The sequence below is a fragment of the Sinohyriopsis cumingii genome, chromosome 5, assembly GCF_028554795.1.
Source record: "Sinohyriopsis cumingii isolate HCF-2022 chromosome 5, ASM2855479v2, whole genome shotgun sequence".
NCBI classification, from domain to species: Eukaryota; Metazoa; Mollusca; class Bivalvia; order Unionida; family Unionidae; genus Sinohyriopsis; species Sinohyriopsis cumingii.
Window position 1 is genome coordinate 30,406,713 of NC_142965.1, and position 23,647 is coordinate 30,430,359.

At 37.4% G+C, this 23,647-nt stretch overlaps 1 protein-coding gene across 1 annotated transcript in view; it reads right to left on the reverse strand.

Annotated features, from left to right (window-relative positions):
* LOC149798873 (inositol 1,4,5-trisphosphate-gated calcium channel ITPR2-like) overlaps nt 1-23,647 on the reverse strand; it is a 367,714-nt gene that overhangs the window by 8,066 nt on the left and 336,001 nt on the right. The window contains exons 63-67 of the mRNA XM_089957788.1: nt 21,737-21,915; nt 13,294-13,443; nt 10,687-10,764; nt 8,646-8,765; nt 6,707-6,841 (exon numbers count right to left, since the gene is read on the reverse strand). Coding sequence (XP_089813914.1) covers nt 6,707-6,841; nt 8,646-8,765; nt 10,687-10,764; nt 13,294-13,443; nt 21,737-21,915 — 662 coding nt within the window. The remainder of the gene's footprint in view (nt 1-6,706; nt 6,842-8,645; nt 8,766-10,686; nt 10,765-13,293; nt 13,444-21,736; nt 21,916-23,647) is intronic.

Consider the following 23,647-nt stretch of genomic DNA (forward strand, 5'->3'; position numbering starts at 1 on the left):
ATGCGTGAAAGCCCTTGGCAGGCTGCATGCAGCCCGTGGGCCGTACTTTGCCCACCCCTGGTGTAGATGCTTGTACTCTGTGTTTGGTACCTTGTCCTGCCATCTGCATTTCAGTAGTTTTCTCAGGGAGCTCATATGGAAGTGGTTCAGTTTTTTTAACATGGTGGCTATACACAGTCTATGTCTCGCAAGCAAAGAGGAGGGTGGGGAGAACAACCGCTGTGTAGACTTTGAGTTTGGTGGCAAGGTAGATGCCTCTCCTATCCCAGACATTTGAGTGGAGTCTGCCAAATGCTATGCTGGCTTTGGCAATCCTGGTGTTGACTTCATCTTCTATGTGGACTGCTTGTGAGAGGGTGCTGCCAAGGTATGTGAACCTGTCTACATTTTTGAGGTTTTGGCCATTGACAGTGATGGATGGTTCTAGATAATCTTCTCCAGGAACTGGCTGATGCAGAACCTCGGTCTTGCTGGTAGAGGGGTGAGTCCGAAGTTGGAGCATGCTGTGGAGAAAAGGTCCATGCTCTGTTGCATGTTTACTTCCATACTGGAGTTGAGGGCACAGTCATCTGCAAACAGAAGGTTGCAAATGGTCTCAACTTCGACTTTGGTTTTGGTTTGAAGCCTCCTCATGTTGAACAACTTTCCATTCAGACGGTATTGGAGACCTACTCCCACATTACTGTCCTTGAAAGCATCCATCAACATTGTGGAGAACATGAGGCTGATGAGACTGGGGGGGGGCTAAGATGCATCCTTGTTTCACACCATTTGTAACTGCAAAGGGTTTGGAATAGTTACCCTGGTCCTGGACTCTGGCAAGCATGCCATCATGAAAATGCCTCACCATTTCAATTAAGACTTCTGGACATCCAAATTTGGCCATGATCTTCCAAAATCCTTCCTGGCTGGCAGTGTCAAATGCTTTAGTCTGGTCCACAAAAGTGGTACATAGCTGGACATTTTGTTCAAGATACTTTTCTTGCATCTGCCTGGCAGCAAAGATCATGTCTATGGTGCCTCTCCTTTCTGATGCCACACTGACTTTCTGGCAGTAGGGCATGATCAATGTGCTCTGTGAGTCCGTTCAGCAGTAGCCTGGTGAGGAACTTGCCTGCAATGCAGAGTAGAGATTCCTCTATGGTTGCCACAGGATTGGTGATTTCCTAGCTAAGGCCCACCAGACTTGTAGATCTCAGCTGGGATGGAGTCTGCTTCTAGAGCTTTCCCACTAGACAGGAGCTCAATGGCCTGATGAGTTTCCAGCACTGTTGGAGGGCCAGCCAATTTCTTGTTGATCTCCACCTGGGGGTAGACAGTTGATCGCTTCATTGTTGATGAAAGAGAGTCTGTTGAGGACACCATCAAAGTGTTTCGCCCAGCAATCCAGTATATTCTCTTTCTCAGTTACGAGAGTGCTGCCATCAGAGTTCAAGAGTGGGGCTGTGCCTGATCTTATTGGGCCATAAACTTAACAAAGAGCATTATAGAAATTCTTCATGTTGTGCCTGTTGGCAAAGGACTGAATATCATCAGCCTTTGGGCTCAGCCATGTGTCCTGCATCTCACAGTTTCTTGGACTCTGCTCAAGACATCTTTCTTTGCAGCGGACTTGGAATTGATGTTGTATGCACGATGGGGACAATGCTTCTCCTCTAGCAGGGATGGTTTTTCTTCACAGTTCTTGTCAAACCAGTCTTGGTGCTTTTGCGCAGTGATGCCAAGGGTTTCAGATACATTAGAGTACACCAGATGTTAGAAGACTGCCCAGCATTTCTTTACATCATTGGTATCAGAGTCTGTGGTTTCAAGCTGGCTTGTCAGAGCTTCGGACAGAGCTTGCTCAGTGTTGCAGACTTTCGGCCTGGAGATGTTGAGTCGCTTTGGGACTTTGATTCCCTGTAATGTCTGGGAGGTTGAATTCTATGATTCATCTTGGAAATCAGTAACCTGTGGTCTGTGCAGCAGTCAGCATCACACATGGCCTTATTCATATGTACATCCTGCCTGTCATTTCTATGGACTATGATGTAGTCAATCAGATGCCAATGCTTAGACCGTGGGTGCATCGAAGTTGTTTTATTATGGTTAGGCAGATGGAAGATGGTGTCTGTGATCAGGAGATGATATGATGTGCACATCCTTAAGAACAGATGTCCATTGCTGTTGCATTTGCCAATGTCATATCTACCAATACCTCCCTCTCATGAGATATGGTCTGTGCCAGCTCTGGCAGGCATTAAAATCACCAAGAATGATCAGCTTGTATGACTTTGGTACTGAAGCAATCAGAACTTCCAGATCCTGGTAGAACTTGTCTTTGGCTTCCTCTGAGTTGGTCATGGCTGGTGCATAAGCACTAATGAGCATGGGTTGCTTTTTTGCATGTATGGGTAGCTTCAGCACTATTAGCCGGTCATTAATTCCCTTTGATAAGATGGAGAGCTTATTCACCAAACTCAACTTGACAGTGAAACCAACCCCAGACTCACAATGTTCATCGGTACCATGCCCACTCCAGAAAAAGGTATAGTCAGCTCCAACTTCAGTCAACTGGCCCTTCGTCGGTCAAGCAAGTTTCACTCAGGGTTGCTATCTCTATATTGTAGCAAGCAAGTTCTCTTGCAATCAGGGCAGTTCTTTCAGGTCTGTCAGCCTATGCACAACCCAATAGTGTGTATGTTCCAAGCACCAAGAGTAAGTGGAACCTTTCATGTTTTCTTTGTGTTTTGATTGCAAGAATGGGATTACCTCCAGCTGCAGTAAGCTGGTTGGGATAGTTGAAGCTGGCTTTTTTTAGGGCACCTTTTCTAACCCCTTCCTCAGGCTACGGAGGTAAGCAGCACTATCCTGAAGAGGTCTTCTTAGTCACTCAGATGGCTGCCGACATCCATTTTCTGCTTCAGGTCAATGGAAGATGACCCTATGGCCTAAGCCACCTGCATGCAGGTCCGTCACTATGGCTGCCAGTGCATCCACACCTGCCACGTTGCAACTCGCACATTGCCACAGGACTTGGGCATGGGTGATGACATAAATGAATTGCGCATGAGTTGGATTAAATTGAGGGAGAGTTGTACTGCGTCAGCCTCACCTTCTTGTCCAGGCCCCACTTTGCCCAGCTGCAAGACATAGTCAAGACGACTAGAATGGAGACTGGATGCAGTGGATGTCCAAGGTGTCCTACGTGTCTTGCCATGCGTTTAGCACTCCACATTGCTTTGCTGGGTCTGCCTTCCTGCCCACTGACCAGCTGCTGATTCCTCCATGCAGTCTGCTGGGTCCAGTCTTCACATCCAATGGGTGACAATCCCTAACTCACTGAGGGTTTGAAACCCATCAGTTACCCTCAACCTGGTTAAGCTGGCCAGTCGAAGCCATTGCCCGTGGTGTGGCTGCTGTGCATGCAATAGCTTCTTGGAGACACAGAACAGAACTAAGCACCAAGTTGGGACAAAAGGTGGACTAGCTACCCCCAAGGGAGTACGACTGCTACCCCCACCAGAGGTACCACCCTTCCATGAGCACCCCTTCCACCACAATCATCAGTTACTTCTGGAGTGGAAGGCATGCTCTCTGTATGGATGTAAATTTAGGGTCAGGCTGGGAGTTTGTATGTGTATGAAGACTTGGTAAGTATTATCAAAGAAATACATTTTACAAGAAAAAAATTGGTTTCTTCTTCAATTACCTAATTAAAATACTTTTGGAGAATAGGTAAGAGATGAGGGTTGTTACATCCCCTTACCTTGGAGAGACCATCTCCATACCCCTCAGGTGTAAGAGACAGCTTCTTGATAACCCAGTTAGAAAACAGACTCTAAATGCTGGGGGGCAGTTTTAAAAAGGAAACATTTACTGTCCCGCATATCCAGCTGGGTGTCTTCTGCTGGAAGTGCCTAGCAGTACCATGTGGATTAGACTGGGTTTATGAACTGGTTTCTTGGGTACTGAGTCACTAAGCTGGACTTTGTATGCAAGAAGTGCTTAGCAGCACTATGTGAGTCAAGGAACTGGACAAGTTCATTTTCTGGTGGCTGATGATGTATGATCAATTGTGTTGCAATCAGAGTTATATGACCAAGTCTTGACTGGCATGACATTGTCCAGGTCTTGATGTTGGGAAGGGATATGGAATATTGATCCATATAGCCATTCCATAATTTGACATGCAAGACTGTATTGAAAGAATGACAAACATATAAAGCTAAAATTATATGTAGAGTGGTCATCAGACTGATATCACCCATGGTTTAAATCTGCAAGAAAAATTGAGCTGACAATATATACACATAGTGTAGAATGTGTCCAGCTTTATGAACTTAGGAGTACCTGTGCAGAGTTACACAGGATACATAACTGAAAATGGGCAAATGTGACCTATACAGGTAGAGAATTAGAGTACTGCTATTATTACTTCTGAAATGGATGCTAAATAATCAATTCTAGCAACAAGTTACCTATAGGAAGGCCAATTGTTTTGACTGCCTATACAAGTAAAATCAATGAAACATCACTTGTTGTTGAAGCAGATAATATGAGTAAACAAAAAACTTACCTGTACATATCCAATCACAACAGAAGCTATACAGTAATATAAATAAGTTTTCTGAAGTACACACAAAATTTGCGCAAAAAAAGTACCAAAGCATCATTATTAATACTTATGAAGCAGATGCTACAATATCTATTGTGAGACAATGTTACTTGTAGGAATGGCCCAATGATGAATAATACATTTGTTTAAAATTGCTTTTTGCAAAATTAAAGTACAGGTAAATACCAGTAAAGCATCACATATGTAACTATGACGTGGACACTCAGTCAGGATAATATAGAAAAATTACCTGTATGTATCTGAACATAGTGAAAATTATACAGCAATATTAAATGAGTTTTCTTATATTATGTATCAGACTTGTATTTATTAATATGGTTACAGTAATGTGAGGGTATGCCACCGCAAACTGTGCAGGTATGTACCTTATGTGTCTAAAGTGCATACTGATAACACTGATGAAGTTAGAAACTTTGTTGTCAACAATAAAGAGAACAGAAAAGTTTGAAATTTATTGATGGAGTATGCACCCTTTGAAAACGAAACTCCAACTTGCTTTAAGGTAGAAAACTTCCCAACTGCTTGTATGAATTTTGTGAGGCCTGTCTGTAGAAAGTGTGCTACTCAGCATGAATGGAAGTGGTTACTGATGATTTCACAGGATTTGGTGCCAATCCTGGTATCAAGGGGAGATAAATCTAACTGCCATCTAGGTAGGTAGATAAATTTTTGCTTTTTAGCAATAAAAAGTTTTAATCTGGGTGGGCTGGATTTATTAGGTAGCAGTATTTTGTTTGGGTAATGTATTTGAAAAAGAAATGAAATGTTTCTTGCAAGACATGAAATAGAATTTTGGATTTGTAATCAACTTAGGGAAAGAATGATATATTACAGTGTTTGTACTGTTGGAAAGGCTGGCAAGAGCAAAATATATCAGGCTGAGTTTGTGTGCTCCAAATAGTTTAGGTGATAAAACAGCACAAACATTATGGTAAAATTTATTTATTAAACATGCCCATTTATTGAAAAAAAAATGTTTAAAATTCCTTTTTTTCAAAATTAAAGTGAATATAAATGTTTGAAGACTGATCTTCTTGTAATTATTCTTTATATTAGTAAATTCTGCAGAAATATGCAGTATGGCCTGAGGTGAATTTTACATAATAATATGTCACAACAGACCTGATATGATATTTTGTTACATAGCTTTTGCATAAGCAATCATGCACTGGATATATAGTAAAGAGTATTTACAAACACAACAGGCTGATTTATTGATTGCTGGCTGCTCTATTTTATCTAGAAGACATCGAACATGTGCTTATTTTAATCCCACAATACTGACATGGATTTCATGCACATATTGATCTACAGCCTTGCAAGATTTTCTACCTCATGTTGTTCAGCTATCTAATATGCAACAGGTTTTAAGTTTTAACGTTAAATTAAGTCCATTCTATATCTGTTCATAATTCTGTATGTATGCTTGTGTTTACAGTCTATACACATTGTGTATGCATACTTGTGTTTACAGTCTATACACATTGTGTATATATACTTTGTGTTTACAGTCCATACACATTGTGTATATACTTGTGTTTACAGTCCATACATTGTGTATAATTTATACACTTGTTTAGTCCATACACATTGTGTATATATACTTTGTGTATATATACTTGTGTTTACAGTCAATACACAATGTGTGTGTGTGTATATATATATATATATATATATATATATATATATATATATATATATATATATATATATATATATATATATATATATATATTTGTGTTTACAGTCAATACACAATGTGTATATATATATATACTTGTGTTTACAGTCAATACACATTGTGTATATATATTTGTGTTTACAGTCTATACAGTGTGTATAAATACTTGTGTTTACAGTCTATACACATTGTGTATATATACTTTGTGTTTACAGTCCATACACTTTGTTTATATATACTTGTGTTTACAGTCCATACACTTTGTGTATATATACTTGTGTTTACAGTCAATACACAGTGTGTATAAATACTTGTGTTTACAGTCCATACACACTGTGTATATATGTGTTTACAGTCTATACACAGTGTGTATAAATATTTGTGTTTACAGCCTATACATTGCTGACCTGTTCCTTCATCTTGTTGACAAGGTAGTCAACCTGCTGCTGCATCAGTTCCAACTTTCGTTCCTCCTTGTCCATCTCATTCTCCAAGCTTAGTGACCGATTCATTGGGAAAAAGTCAAAATTGCCTACCAGCAACTGAAATAATAACAGTGAGCATATTAACCCTGATATAACACAGATTCACACCAAACTGCAAAGTGGGGGTCCCCGGTGGCTGAGTATTCTAAGGTGACTTCCTTTACAGATCACTGACTTCATACCTCTGTCCATGTGGATTCAAGTCTTGGGCTCGGCCAACAAGGGTATGTGAAAAACTTGCCAGTAGCTTCCCTTGGGTTGCTGGTTCTTCCAGGAGTCTTCCTCCACCAAATATACTGGCAGCCATTTATACCATATCATAAGTAAACCAATAACAAACCAGCCTACTGTAAGCTGTATAATGGCAGATGGGAGTCTGTGCTCTATAAAGAACAAGGAAAACGTTCATCATCTAACCTTTCATTTAAGTTTTCTAAAAGCTACTGGCATGTATATTTAAAACGAGTGTTTATCTTTTGTCCATGTCTGTAGGTTATAAATAAGCTAATGAGTTCTGAACATTTTAGGCACAGACTTGTTTACAACTTTGATTGGATTTTTCCATTGGAATATCTCATGTCTAGGTCAAGTAACACTGTGAATAATTAGGGACTTGATAAACAAATAATTTAAATAATTTATTCATATCTTGGATCAGTCTTGAAAATCCATTTGTTATCAGAGTTTACAGTTGTGTTCAGATATCATTCAAAAGAAATTATTTAAATTATTCATTGAAATTAGTAAGTGATCATTGACTTTGGATTAGCACATTAATTTGGAATTATTGTGAGCTCATTCCAAGACAGTCTGGATTACATTACTGTGGTAAATCATGACATTCAAGACTATAGGAATTAACTTGGAACATTCTATATTTTTTTTAACCCTCTACCTAATAAAGCATAGTAACAAAGTGCAGCGCGCTATAAATATAACACCTGTTACCTTTTTGACTCCATACACATATACCTGCTTGTTAACTGTTAAGCAATGTAGTATATGTTACGTTTAACAGCAATTTAACCATTTTACATTTCTGGTACACATCTATTAAGTGTGGAAAAATTTAAGAGTAAAGTCTGATTGTTATAACTGTGCAATTTTTTTTCACAGAAGAATTTTTTATGTGCTTTAAAATCTTGAGAGAATTAGTTCACCGTCAAGTCAGTGAGACCGCGTGACCAACCGTAGTTGCCATTTCTCATACTCGAAATTTACAAGTTTTTTGTCTGCGTCTACATCACTAAGTCATCTGAATTTGATAATTTATAAAAACTAATTGCTGCCCACATCAATATCAGAGCCTTTACCTAAGTTATTGAAGCTTTCATAGTTGTGATTCTAACTGTGAAAGAAATCCGAGACCTCCATTTTGGAGAGTGTAGATTATGAACCAGTTACTTTAAATAGCAGATATCGACCAGAGCATAAACAGTGACCACGTGATCTGACGTAATTGTCATTCGCAGAAATGAATGTAATATTTAATGGGGTTTTTTCCTGAAGGTGGTGTTATGAAAACCGGCTTAAAATGGCTGATGTTTACAGCAGATGGTGAAAGGCGCTTCAATGCGAATGGAGTAGAGGCGTCCCAAGATGCTTGCATGAGGTAAAGGGTTAAGTCAGGGTCAGGGTCTATTTTGTTCATTCGACATTTCAGGTAGAATAAATAGCATAGATCCAGCCATGTATTCTTCAAAAGGTGTTAAGCAAGAAATTTCAGGATAGATGGTGTGTAACCAATGTTGATTAGGAACATAACATGTCTGTAACTGGAGTTAATATGATATTCTAGATTTCCTATTATTATGCAATTAAATTTTTAAAACTTTAAATCTGACAAAAAGCTGCTACCCACCAATTTGTAGACGAAGAGTTCTAATGCCGAGTAATCATTGGGTCGGGTCTCATCCAGGTGGATAAAAAAGAAAAGGTACGCCCACTGATTGTGCTCCATCTTTACATGCTTCTCAAAACCCTGCAAAACATAAATGTAAAATGCTCAGTTTCTTGAAAATACTTACAATCAGATAGGTACTTACTTGTACAGCAATACAAGATGACCATGTAATACGATATTAAAACATAGCTATCTAATATGATTGGTAACCTTGAAATCATTATCATGTTATTTACATGATACTCTGGTACTTAATCAGGAAGTCTTTAGTTTTAATCATTTGACCACATTCTTTTTCCAATAAAGTACAATACATGGACACACTCTGGTGTATTTCCATACCATGTCAAATTGCATGAGAAAAACAAGAACATCATGTACCTGTTAAAAGAATCTATGTACTGTGCAGTTTAAATAGTACTTCAATGCATAGCATAGCTGGATGGCCTGCAGCTGCGATTTGAAGTTATCAAGGGAGGCACAATTAACTGCTGTCTTTTGCAGAGCGTTCAAGAGTTGAACACCATTTGGGAAGAAGGAATGATAATTGTATATGCATATGTTTGTCCTTGCAAATGGCACCAAGTACTTCTAGCTGTGGCCGTGCATCGACTGTGTTGGTATTATGTATCCCAATGGTACAAGTTTGTTGACTATCTGGAACATCATTACAAATCTAACTTGAGCCCTTCTCTCATGGATGGTATGCAAATGTAGCTGTTACAGCATAGCTGAAACACAGCTAGTTCTGTGTTGATCTCCAGTGATGAACCATGCCACTCTGCACTGTACCATGTCCAGTTTGTTGATGTATTCTTTGGCATGCAGGTCCCAGATTACTCCTCCATATTCCATGATGGGACAGACTAGTGTCTTGAAGCATAGCTCTTTAGTCTTGGCTGGATATTGGTATAGGTTTCTCTGTATGAAAGCATGGGTGGAACTGACCTTAACAGGGGCATTGATGTGAATATTCCAGCTTATGGCTTTATGAATGTTGATTCTGAGGTCTTTTATGGTGTCTACAGTATCTAGTGTCTGGCCATTGATGTTATATGTATATGGCATATCAGTGATCTTCCTCCTGTTCAGAACTTGACATTTCTGAGGATAGAACTAGTGGTATGCTGGACGTGGTTTTTTCACATTAGAATTGGCAAATCAAAGGCAAACTTCTCTGTAAAATTGGAATTCATTTTCCCACTTTAAGAGTCAAGTAAAATCCACAAGATAACATTATGTCTTTCCTGAACTGTTAAGTACATTTGTTTTATAACTGCAGAACTTTAGAATCAACAAGACTTCATTGAACAAGTTTGAAATTGCTGCAGAAATCTTAAAGTCTAAATTAATCAAAAGTAAAATTACATTTTTGAGTTGACAGATAATATGCAACAATGGACCAGGTGATAATGAAACAATGCTAATGAAAATAAAACTACATTTTTATAACAGTTTTCACTGTACAGCTTTGTGATGAAATTCTGACTTATTATATTTGTATGTCAACTCATTTACATGGGCAAACAAGTTATCAAAAGTCACTATCCCTCATCACTTTAAGAAGAAAATGATGTCACTAATGCATGTGCACATTATATTAACTTTCCTGTGATGCAGTGCAATGTAATGTTGCCACTTTTGTGGTCTGGCATTTCTATGGCCAAACTTTAAGATTCATATAGTGTCATATAAAATTAAACAAACATGATTCATCAGTTCTCTGACACAATATAATATTCATAGATCACACTAAATAAAAACAAGGTAATGAATATCTACTGGTTCCTGAATGCAGTCATTGATCCCTGGCGATGTTTCAAGTCCACAACATCATGCAAGTAACATCTCCATCCAAGACACAAGTCAACACAATTTTAAAAAAATAAATTATTTTGTTGCACAAGAGATGATATTTTGTGCAAAGAGTATCAGTTTGGATTTAGTCTCATATGAGTTGAAAATTAAGTATGAAATAGTGGAAAATCCTGCTCCTTACCGACCCCTGTCTTTCAAAGTCATAACTCTCTCGACTGCAGATAAAACAGTTAGTCTTCATATCCTTGTCAATCTCCCACTGAAAATAATGGAAAATGTGATAGTTTATTGGGATAACTTTTATGTAGGGCAATAAGGGTGATAGTTTATTGGGATAACCTTTGTGAAGGGCAATATGGGTGTAGTTTATTGGGATAACTTTTATGTAGGGCAATAAGGGTGATAGTTTATTGAGATAACCTTTATGAAGGGCAATAAGGGTGATAGGTTATTGGGATAACTTTTATGTAGGGCAGTAAGGGTGATAGTTTATTGGGATAACTTTTATGAAGGGTAATAAGCGTGGTAGAGTTTGTGTGGACTATAGATGACAGTTTATGAATAGGTTAAAAAAATGATGCTTTTGTGTAGGATAATAAGGGTGATAGTTTTTTGTGTGAGACAATATGGGCCACAGCTTTTTTTTATAATAAGAGTGACAGTAAGGGTGATACCTTCGGTGTAGGACAATAAGGGTGACAGTTGTTGTGCAGGAAAATTGGGGTGAAAGGCTTTGTGAAGGGCAATATGGGTGATAGGTTTATATGTGTGTAGAAGAATAAGGATGATAGGTTTTGTTTAGAAAAAGAGTGGCAATTTGTCTTTAGGAGAAAAAGAGTGATACATTTTGTGAAGGACAATAAGAGTGACAGGTTTTGTGTAGGATAATAAGGGTGATAGGTTTTGTGTAGAATAAGAGTGATAGGTTTTGTGTAGGACAATTTAGGGTGATAGGTTTTGTGTAGGATAATAAGGGTGATAGGTTTTGTGTAGGACAATTTAGGGTGATAGGTTTTGTGTAGGATAATAAGGGTGATAGGTTTTGTGTGGGACAATAAGGAGTGATAGGATGAATTTTGTATGCTGGAGACTAAGGGTAATAAGCTTCATGAAAGACAAGAAGTTCTCAGCGAAAGAAAATCTGTACTGTAAATCATATTATTTTAGCATCAATTGAGTAAATATTCAATTCCCGCATTATACAAACTTAAAATTTTAGTACGTATATTCATTTTTGTAGTAATGCTTTTATGTTCTCTAAACAAAAGTAAAGTCTGCTCCTATGTGACACTGTGCTGCTTTATTCTAATTTAAGTAGATAAGCATGCATGCTTTGTCATATCCGGTAAAACTCTGAAAGCAAATTGTGACAAAAAGTTACTTAATTTGTTTAAAATGGTGACCAGATTTGATGGTGGAACAGCATCTATACAAAACTGAACGTTCTTCAAGACAGAATACACTCAGCCAAGCTTGGCTGAACTTGGTCTAGTGGTTTTCAAGAAAGATTATGCTGTACCAGAATTGTGTTTGGGGTAGACCTGCATCATTACTGTGGCCTGCATAGAAAGAAGTGGAAAACCTGCAAATGATGCTCATCTCCATCAAGAACAGTTGTTGTTACTAATTTATAACACAACTTACTCTCCAAAACTGCCTGACCATATCAGACCAAATATGTAGAGTCCTAACATCCATAACCGCTCTGGTGGCCTACTGGTTAGAGCATCCACCTCGGATGCAGGTCAGTCCTCCACCCTAGTGGTTAGAGCAATCACCTTGGATGCAGGAGGCTGCGGGTCAACCCCCCTACCCTAGTCATACCAAAGACAAAAATGGTACTGACAGCTGCCTCGCTAGATGCTCAGCATTAAGAGGTTAGTGTTAGGACTGGTTGGCCTTGTGTCAGGATAATGTGACTGGGTGGGACATCATGTTACATGTCTGCAGCATGAAGCCCCAGTGCTAGATATCAATATAAACTGCCACAATGCAGACATCATAGCAATAGGACTGAAAAACTGTTAAAGCTAGATTAAAATTCTAAATCACACACACACACACACACACACTATACACTATCAACATCTCATTTTCCTTTGTATTATTCACTTCACACTATCAATATATCATTTTCCTTTGCAACACTATCAATATCTCATTTTCTTTTGCACTATACACTTCACACTATCAATATCTCATTGCCTTAAATCTGCACTATACACTTCACACTATCAGTATCTCATTGCCTTTGCACTATACACTTCACACTATCAATATCTCATTTTCATTTGCACTATACAAATCACACTATCAATATCTCATTTTTGTTTGTAATATACACTTCACACTATCATTATCTCATTTTTGTTTGTAATATACACTTCACACTATCAATATCTCATTGCCTTTGCACTATACTCTTCACACTATCAATATCTCATTTTCATTTGCACTATACACTTCACACTATCAATATCTCATTGTATTTGCACCATGAATTTCACACTATCAATATCTCATTGTATTTGCACCATGAATTTCACACTATCAGTATTTCATTGCATTTGCACTATACACTTCACACTATCAATATCTCATTTTCATTTGCACTATACACTTCACACTATCAATATCTTATTTTCTTTTGACCATCCTATTTACATTATCAGGATCTTATTTTCTTGACTTCAATACTTTCACAAAGTATTCTTATAGTAGGAAATAACAGCGGAGGGAAGCGAACCTGGGAACAGCCTCTAAAGGTAAAAGTATGTGATATACCTACCTTGGAATCTCGGAGCTGGGAGAAGGTATCAACAATAATGCCGAAGACGATGTTCAATCCAATGGTCTGGATGATTATGAAGAAGGTCACATCAAAAGCTGCAATGCCTAGCGTAGCATCAAAGTTGTCAGGCATTACTTGTTCAAATGTCTGTTGGAAACAAAAAAATATTTGTACAAATAAAATAAAAATCAGCTTCAAGTTGCAAGGCTATACTTATTAACAAACTGTGTGACTTTTTGTCCTTAATGATTGTTTCTGGAAATACCGATACAAATAATCCAAAGGATTCAAAAAGTGGATATTTTGTTTAAGACAGTCACTGTGAGTAAAAATAACTACTTAGGGTTTTTAGTGGTCTTCTTAATAATTCCCTGAAAATTTAATTCTGTTCTTATTGGAATATGGTGCTATAATTGCCTTCTGTAAATATTAAATTGTGTCTACTAAAAATTATTAACCTGATCAGTGATTTAGCAATATCAATCATAATAAAAACAGAATACAAAATGTAGGTATTTTTTGGGTGGGGATGGGGATAAAATTAATTTTACCTGTTGTTATTGCATAGCTAGTACTTTTCCAGGAGGAAAATATCTGACCTAATGATGAAAATTCTGCCCTCCCATTAGGATGAACCAGAATTCTGGAGAACATGAGAACCCCAAACATCTCGGGCAGGCATACAAGGTCCTTTTCATTATTTTGAGAGAGCAGGGAGGGAGGACAGAATTTGGCAATAGAACAGGTAAGTATTAAATTAGTTTTAACACCTCCCCATAAAACTACATTTTAATATCAGTAATACTGTACCAGTTGCTATTGCACAGCTGAATGTGTCAGTTTGATGGGAGGTCTGATGATCCCATGAAAGGGGAATAAAAATGCCACCCAAGGGATACTTACCCTTACAGAAATGCAGGAGACTACTGTAAGATGAAATCCACAATGGCCATTATTAGAGTGACAACAACTCAACCCAGTGAGAAAATGCATTTGCTTTGATGAGCTAATGAGTGAAACCTAAAAGGAGGAGAATGTATTGTGAGAGTGCTAAAACATGGCTTTCATCACACCTTCCAGAAATGAATGAACTAGATAGGACAATGAGGAAGCAATGGCCCAAACCTCATGGGCTTTAATTTTGATGAAAGACAGGTCATATTGGTAAGGCATTGGTAAGCTCTCTTGATACTGATTAAAATTAACCTAGAAATTGTGGCGGCTGAAATATCAGATGAACCATTAATGTGTAGGAAAAGACATTTCCTACCCTTCCTTTTCCATTTTAAGGCTGCCAAATAAAAACATAGAGCCCTAACTTGACATAAAAATTTATCTTGGTCATCTCCAGCACAGATATGGCTGAGACTGGGGATCTCAGCTGGCTGTGAAGCGATTGAAGAAAGATGTTTTTTGCAAAAATAACCTGGTTGCAAAGGAGAGAAACTGCCTCAAAATTCCCAATGAACTTGATACAGCCCTTCTCTATGGGCAGGGCATGTTGATCACTCCTTCATCTCACAGATGCTAAGGCAAGCAAGATAACCATCTTGAGGGTACGGTTCTCAAAGGAAGCTTCACCCAAAGGTTCACTGGGAGGGTATTTAAAGACAACGAGACACAGAGATATTCCATTTAGGCATTAGAAAGCAAGACACTGGTCTCTGCAATTTGAATACCTGATTAGGTCTGCTAAGTAAAACTCTGTCCTGATGGCAGGGACTTTTAAAAATTTGAGTTGTTAGAAAGGGCTGCTTGATAACCCTTAATACCTTATTAGTAGAAACTGAGCATTGATTCTCTTCGAAAAGGAAGAAAATTGGCCCCTGTGGTCACAAAGGGATAGCTAGGATTGATATGTTTTCTACTACACCAATCACAAAATATTCTCTGTTTGGCATCATACACCTTAGATACTGATCTTCTCCTGGTCTGAAGTATATACTTGGCTTGAAAACTTTTCTTTGCTGAGTGATTGTTTGAGATGATTCCAGCATGAATGTGGAGAATCTGTGGAATGTTGTGCAGGACAGAGCCCTGTGCCACAACAGAAGGTCCCTCCTCTTAGATAAGTTGGCATGTTCCACCAGCAGATCGAGATCACTGAACCATGATTGTTGGGGCAACAGAAGGGCAATCAAAATGAGCTTAGCTGCAGAGTGCCCAACTTTGTTTAGCACCTGTAGGATCATCCTGAAGAGATAGGAACACAATTAGCAAACTGATGAACTAACTTCAGGCTGAAGGATTCCACTTTTCAGGCCCTCTGGTTGGGGTCTGGGGAAAGGTAAAAGGGGAGCAAGTTGTTCAGTTTGGTGGCAAACAAATCCACCAATGGAGTTCCACAAAGATGGAACAGGGTGTCCACTAGAGATTGGTGGAGAGACCATTCCATCTTCCCTTTGCTTGACAGACTACCAAAATGTACTTCCTGCTGAGAATGTGGCACACAAGAAGGAATATTCCTTCTGATAGTGTCCATGCAGACAGAAGTTGCATGTGTGCCTAGTTGGCATCTGAGATATGCTACCACCAACATGTGTGCCTAGTTGGCATCTGAGATATGCTACCACCAACATGTGTGCCAAGTTGGCATCTGAGATATGCTACCACCAACATGTGTGCCAAGTTGGCATCTGAGATATGCTACCACCAACATGTGTTGGAGAGGACCATCATGCAGTGACCTCTTATTTGCTGGATGCAACCCCGAGTGCCTAAAAACATACCGTCATTTCCAAATTGTTGATGTGGTGAGTAGATAAATCCTGAGACAACAAACCCTGAAGAATCAGACCCTACAGCTCTTACACATCTGCGAATAAGTAACAGTGATGTTGGGGTGGTAGGTGCATGAGGACTCTGTTTATAGGCAGGTCCTGCTTTGCCCACCACTAAAAGTAGAAACTGAAGTGGATGTGCGTGAAGCCGGCCATAGGGAACCATAGCCACTGCAGCATTCAAGGTCCCCAGCTGAGAGAGAAAAAGGCAAAAACTGATAACTCAAGCAAGATTTGGACCTGTACCTTTTTGGTCACAAGTAAGTCAGCTCTTAAGGGCTAACCACCAAGTCACCATTTGTGTCAATTAGTCAGCTCTCCAGGCATACTGAAGGTAGCATCAAGCCTATTCTACAAGCCTGAGCATGCAGGGGTTGGAATCAAACTGCTAGACTGTTCACAAGCCTTTGGAAAGTTGATTATAAGGTGATCAAGGACAGTAACTCTTGTCAATACAATCAAACTCATGTTGAGATGAAGCTTTACATCAAATTTGGCTTTAATCAAATAAAAATGTGGATACTACAATACAGTGCCAATGCAAAATGAGCAAGGTTATATAACTTGTAATCTCATAATTCCAAACATTCATTTGCATGTTCATAAATCAAAACATTCAATTGCTATCTCATAATTTTCCAAATATTTAAATGCAATTTTGTAACTAATAATAATCAAGTGCATTCTCGTATTTCAAAATATTCATCTGAATTCTCACCAATTACCAACATTCAAATGCTATATTGTAATTTAAAACATTTGTTGCAATCTCTTAATTCCAAATATTCAACTGTATTCTCGCAATCACAAAAACTGAACTCTAGTCTCTTAATTTTCCAAACATTAAATTGCAATCTCCTAATTCCAAACATTTAATTCCAATCTCATAATTCCAAACATTTAATTCCAATCTCGTAATTTCAAACATTCAACTGAAATTTCCAAACAGTCAAATGCAATCTTTAATTAAAACCATCAAACTGCATTTTTGTAACTCTAAATATTCAACTGCATTTTCATAACTCCAAACATTCAACTACAATATTGGAATTTGGGATAAAAACAACACAAATGCCAATAATTCTGTACAATTAGTTTCACATTTAATATCTGCTTCTTCAGGCACAATTTTTTTTGGAAAGAAACGGATGATTCTTTTATATTTTAAAATAACAATTACGTCATTACGTAATGTCATAAATGGTATGCATCATCATAAAAATTATATATATATATGACAAGATGTAAAAGATACACATGAACCTGTAAAAAATATAATATGCAATATGTCGGACAAACACTTCAACAAGTTTCTAAGAGAATGAATAATCATCGCTTGCATATTAAAAATTATAGACAGCCTCAATTTTCCTCTAATATTTCAACACACTTTAATACCAGTGATCACTCTCTACTCGATTTTTCTTTCATGCCAATAGATATTGTGCATGGTGACATGAATAGACTCATAAAATAAACTTATTGGATTCATTAAGTTAGATACTTTGTATCTTAATGACCTTAATACCAATGCACTTTATAAAATTGTATAAAAATTTTTTTTACACTGATAAATTGTATATCCTTTATAACACTATAATTGTATGTATGACTGTCTGTCTCTATTTTATTTTATTATTTTACTGAATATTGGAATTTGAAACATTCAGTTGCAATATCTTACTTCCATACATTCAACTGCATTTTTGTAATCACAAACATTCAAATGCAATCTCTTCATTCCAAACTATCAACTGCAATCTTGTAATTCCAAACATTCACCTGCAATCTTGAAATTCCAATAATTCTAATGCATTCTCTTAATTCAGAACATTAAAGTGCAATCTCATAATTCCAAACATTCAACTGCAATTTTGTAATTCCAAATATTCCAAGCATTCAATTGCAGTCTCTTAGTTCCAAATATTCAACTGCAATCACTCAATTCCCATCATTCGATTTAGTGAAATGATATACACTGAGGATCAGCGACACTGAGTCCAAATCTTATTACAACACTGGTTCCACTGACACAAAGTTTCCTTAAGTTCAATTGCAAACTACACAAAAGGTACATCTGAGGAAATTTCGCAGTGAGTGAGTATGTTTACAGCATATCAAATACATAAAATAGTTAAATAGAATCTGAAAGGAAAGTCTCAACAGAATTTGGCAGTCTGTAGTGCGAGCATATGATTTTATAAATATGCAAACAGATTGTCAGTAAAAGCTCTGCAAAGAGTATCAGTTGATTTTTAGTGGAGGCAAACCATGTGTACTCACTTATAAGTTGAGACCAGGTGCAAACGGCACAAACCCATATCTGCTATATACCAGCAGATCTGGATTAATGGTTTGCAAAGAGCATTCAGTAGAACAACACAAACCCTGTTCTACTGGTGCATTATAATATAGCAGATCAGGGTCTATGTTGTTTGCAGTTGGACTTTACTCATAAGTGAGTATGTAAGGTATATTATTTCATTAGCTCAGTCCTTGAAAATAAGTGGACTCTCAATGGAATCTAGAAGCAATTATGGGTACAAGCAAAGTCCTAGTTTACTGGAAGGTGTTCTTAGGCACATAGTCATTGAAAAGACACTTAAATAAAAAATTTAAAAAAATGGAAATCTGAGATGTATAATGGCACTATTGAATCAGTTTATGGACTTCATATGAACATACATTAAAGAGACATAAATCAATATTTCTTTGATTAATTGGCAAAATATGACAATTACAGTGTGCAGTAATACCATGACTTCAAAATACACTTGTCCTTATCAAAATCAAAAGTCACTGCTTACAGTATAAGAAGCAGTAAGGAAGACTTATTTAAAATCTGAATTTGATGTTTTTAGTCAGTGGCAGAAAGCTAATCATCAATTTTCTGAGGTAAAAATGAGTCGATATTTTTCCAATGCATTTCAGGCTTACACTGAAAAAAGAAAAGCAACATTTATTGGTAGTTTTGCGTAGAGAACATGATAATCATGAACCAGAGGCCCAAGTGGGTTTGAGACTGCTCACCTGAATGACATCTGCCTAACAGCCAAATGGAAGAAAAATGGCCAGGAAATCTGGACTGGAAGGAGGCTTTGTGTAGAAATTTCTTCTAATGCTCTTGACTGCATATGTATGAACACAAATGTTTCATAGTTTCTCTATATTTGGTATCTTCATCTATATTTTATGGCACATCACCATCTTTGCCCAATACTGTAAGGCCTGTGTTAGCATTGTTTCAGTCAGAACTGATCAAATTCTGTTAAGCAGTTATTAGAGGTAAAAGTTCTTCATATATTTTTTCATTTGAAAAAAATACTAGTCGCCATATTTGATGGAACACTGACATATGATTTGTATTAATTTAAATTACTTTCAAACTCAGATGCATTCTGCCAAATTTATTCAAATTTTGTTGAGTGGTTTTTTAAAACCTGGTATATAGAGGTTTTTTCTATTTTAGTAACAGCAGGAATATTTGAATGAGAATCAACATTGCCTGGCAAGGACACCAAAAATACAGTTATAAAATCTGTGAGAGAAACCTCAAAACAGCTAATGGAAGTTATAGTGGAAACCACAATGTGACAGACAAATGTCTGGACATAAATGAGAATATTATGAATGGTATTAGTACGAGCCACTTAAAATTTGTCTGGGAATGTTGTCCTGATGTGGGCTTTATATGTACTCAGTCTAAATACTTCATGCATGTAGCTGGATCCTAAAGGGCAAACCACAGGGAACATGACCTAAGACAGGCTATGAAATATTGCTGTAAATGGTACTGTACATATATACAGTTCAAATGGCAGACTTGTGTAAATGGTACTGTACATATGTACAGTTTAAATGGGAGACTTCGTACATTGCTTTTGTTACTGATGGCAATTTCAGGTGACTTACAGCATCTTAGTAAATAACACCAGATGACAACTGCAGAAAAAGGTAGTGGCCTATTAGATACAAATGCAGACTGTAATAGAAAGTTTCTCTTATTCACAACTTTAATCAAATGGTTATATAAATCTTTAAGTTGATGAAAATTGGAAATCAGACTGAACATTTTTATATTTTTTCAAGAGGTTCAATATAAATATGGCCTTATATTCTGATGAGGGTCCATAGAATGACTGATCTTTTTATCGGAAGGGGGTCCATGGACTGACATGTTTTTTATCTGAAGGGGATCCATAGAATGACTAATCTTTTTATCTGAATGGGGTCCATGGAATGACAGATTTTGTATCTGAAGGTGGTCCATGGAATGACAGATTTTGTATCTGAAGGTGGTCCATGGAATGACAGATTTTGTATCTGAAGGGGGTCCATGGAATAACAGGCTTTTTATCTGAAGGGGGCCTTGGGATTACAGATATTTTATCTGAAGATGGTCCATATTGTAACAACAGATTTTGTATCTGAAGGTGGTCCATGGAATGACAGATTTTGTATCTGAAGGTGGTCCATGGAATGACAGATTTTGTATCTGAAGGGGGTCCATGGAATAACAGGCTTTTTATCTGATGGGGGCCTTGGGATTACAGATATTTTATCTGAAGATGGTCCATATTGTAACAACAGATTTTGTATCTGAAGGTGGTCCATGGAATGACAGGCTTTTTATCTGAAGGGAGCCTTGGGATGACAGATCTTTTATCTGAAGGGGTCCATAGAATAACAGAATTTTTTATCTGAATAGGGTCCATGGAATGACTAAATTTTTTATCTGATTCAAAGGGTGCCTTGGGATGACATATTTTGTCTAAAGATGGTCCATGGTGTGACTAATAATTTATCTGAAGTGGGTCCATGAAATTACAGATTTGTTTATCTATTGGTTTCCATGGAATGACTGCTTTTTTTATCTTAAATGGGTCCAGAGAATGACAGATTTTTTTATCTGAAGGGGTTCATGGAATGACAGCTTTTCTTTATCTTAAATGGGTTCATGGAATGACAGCTTTTCTTTATCTTAAATGGGTTCATGGAATGACAGCTTTTCTTTATCTTAAATGGGTCCATGGAATGACAGCTTTTCTTTATCTTAAATGGGTCTGTGGAATGACAGCTTTTCTTGATCTCAAATGGGTTCATGGAATGACAGCTTTTCTTTATCTTAAATGGGTCCGTGGAATGACAGCTTTTCTTTATCTTAAATGGGTTCATGGAATGACAACTTTTCTTTATCTTAAATGGGTCCATGGAATGACAGCTTTTCTTTATCTTAAATGGGTTCATGGAATGACAGCTTTTCTTTATCTTAAATGGGTCCATGGAATGATAGATTTTTTTTATCATCTGGTGAGGTCCAAGGAATGACAGATTTTTTTAACTGAATAATTTTCATGGCATGACCAATAATTTTTCTCATAGAGCTGGTCCAAGGCTTGATTGCAGTATATTATGAGGCGAGTCTACGGTATGATTTTTTTGTTATCATATTCTGAACTGTGTCATAAAGAAAAGGTACTATAATAAACAAGACCTATACTTAAATGCCCAATAAAGTGGCCTTTAATCAGAGTATAAACTTTTCTGATAGCATGGAAACCATTGAATTCCAGTTGATTTTCTAATCTAACTGTGAACAGAATTATAAACCAAAACAATACTCATTTATATTCTGAGATAGGTGGTGGCATGGCACTAACCGTGTATGGTCCGCCGACAAGGCAGTGATGTATAACACTAACAAAGCACTGGTACATTGTATTGCAGTGTCGACCCATTTCGTTTTTAAACTGCCATCCACGGTAGAATGCAAACAAGAACAGGGCATAGATGTAGAAGAAGCCAAGACCTAGGAGGGCGACCATCAGCAGAGAACGACCTGAAAAAAATTGGTAATACTATATTTATTATAATAAACACACCCTCCAATAAATATAACCCTTATAATTGGTTTGGTACTTTACGGCACAGCAATACATTCAAGTCAAAGTAGATTATTTAGTGCTGAGACATTTGGAGTAAAGTACCTTGCCCAAGGACACACCATGGTAGCTGACCCAGGCCCTTTCAGTTGGTAGTCCGGCAAGGTAACCACTGAGTCACCGCAGCTCTCTAACCCCAGATAAACAATAATTTAAACAACTATATCAACTTTACCTTCCCTTGCAACAAAGAATAACACTAAAAAATTAAGTAAAATTCAAGGTTCAAATGTGTTGTCCAGTAAAAATTCACAAGATTCTAAACAGACTAAATTCTAAATCTAATCTGAAAATGATGTTCTTTTTGTCTGCACTGAAAAATGAAACCGAATCATTAACAATGAGAAACAAAAGTGGCCCTATAATTGCAAAAGTTAAAGTAGTGATCAAAACAAATCCAATACATGCCCATGCCCCCATCCCCCCACCTGCAAATTTCATGAGCCTGATGCATTTATAAGAATAAATTCTACATTGTTGGACTTGTTCAACAGAAAAAATATTGGAAAATGCAAGTATGTTTTAAAATCTAAATTACAATGCAAATAAATCTGAACCATAAATATCATTTGAGAAAAAGAAATATGCATCTGTCAGATGACACTGACTAGAAATGTAGGAGAGACAACCAGGGTCATCTTTATGACATTATGTTGATCTAAAGTTGCAAGTGATCCCCCCTCCCGTTATAAAATAGAAAATGATAGTGAACTTAACCAACCATCTGTTTATGCCTGCAGGTGTCATGATACTGCATCCATGATGTCCTGCATGACTTCATACACCAGTATTGGTTCATAGGGTAATATTTATTGTTTATTTCATGATTGATTCAAGCCATGAATTTAAAAACCCAACAAGCAATTATCTCAGTTAAGTGGAAACAGTGGGACCCTGGCTAAATTTCCAGTCCACAAATTAGAGTAAGAATGATAAGTGATATAGCAGAGTATGTTTCTTTGATAATACTTACCCGATCATAATACCTTAGGAGAACTACTATTACCTTGCAAATCCAGCCCTTCCAGATTAAAACGTTTTAGCTAAAAAAAACTAAAATTTATTTTTTAGCTAAAAAGCTAAAAGTTATCTGCCCACCTTTGTGGCAGTTAGTGATTTCCCCTCGATACCAGGATTGGTACCAAATCCAGTGAATTCTTCAGTTACTACTGGAGTGGAAGGCACACTCTCTATATGTATGTAAATGGAGGGAGACTGGGAGGATGTGTGTCTGTTATGAGTAGGTAAGAATTATTGAAGAAACATGTTTTACTAGAAAATATGGTTTTCTTCTTCAAATATGTTACCACATCATAATAACTTAGGAGAATAGGTAAGAGGTGGAGATTGATACACCTTCTTACTCCAGAGAGACAGTCTCTGGTGCACTAAGGTACGTGCTTGTAAGTGCGATAGTTTCTAGATAACCTGACTGGATAATAGACTCCATACGTTGGGGAGAGTCTTTGAAACGTATGACTCCTGTATATCCAGCAGAAGCTGTCAACTTCCCCAAGAAGGTAATTTGTTTTGCCATGGCTTATAGGTCCCACCTGACTGAACTAAGCCTTTTAAGATTAAGATCCCCAAGATAAAAGCAGTTGAAGTGACTTGTATTTCCATCCCAAT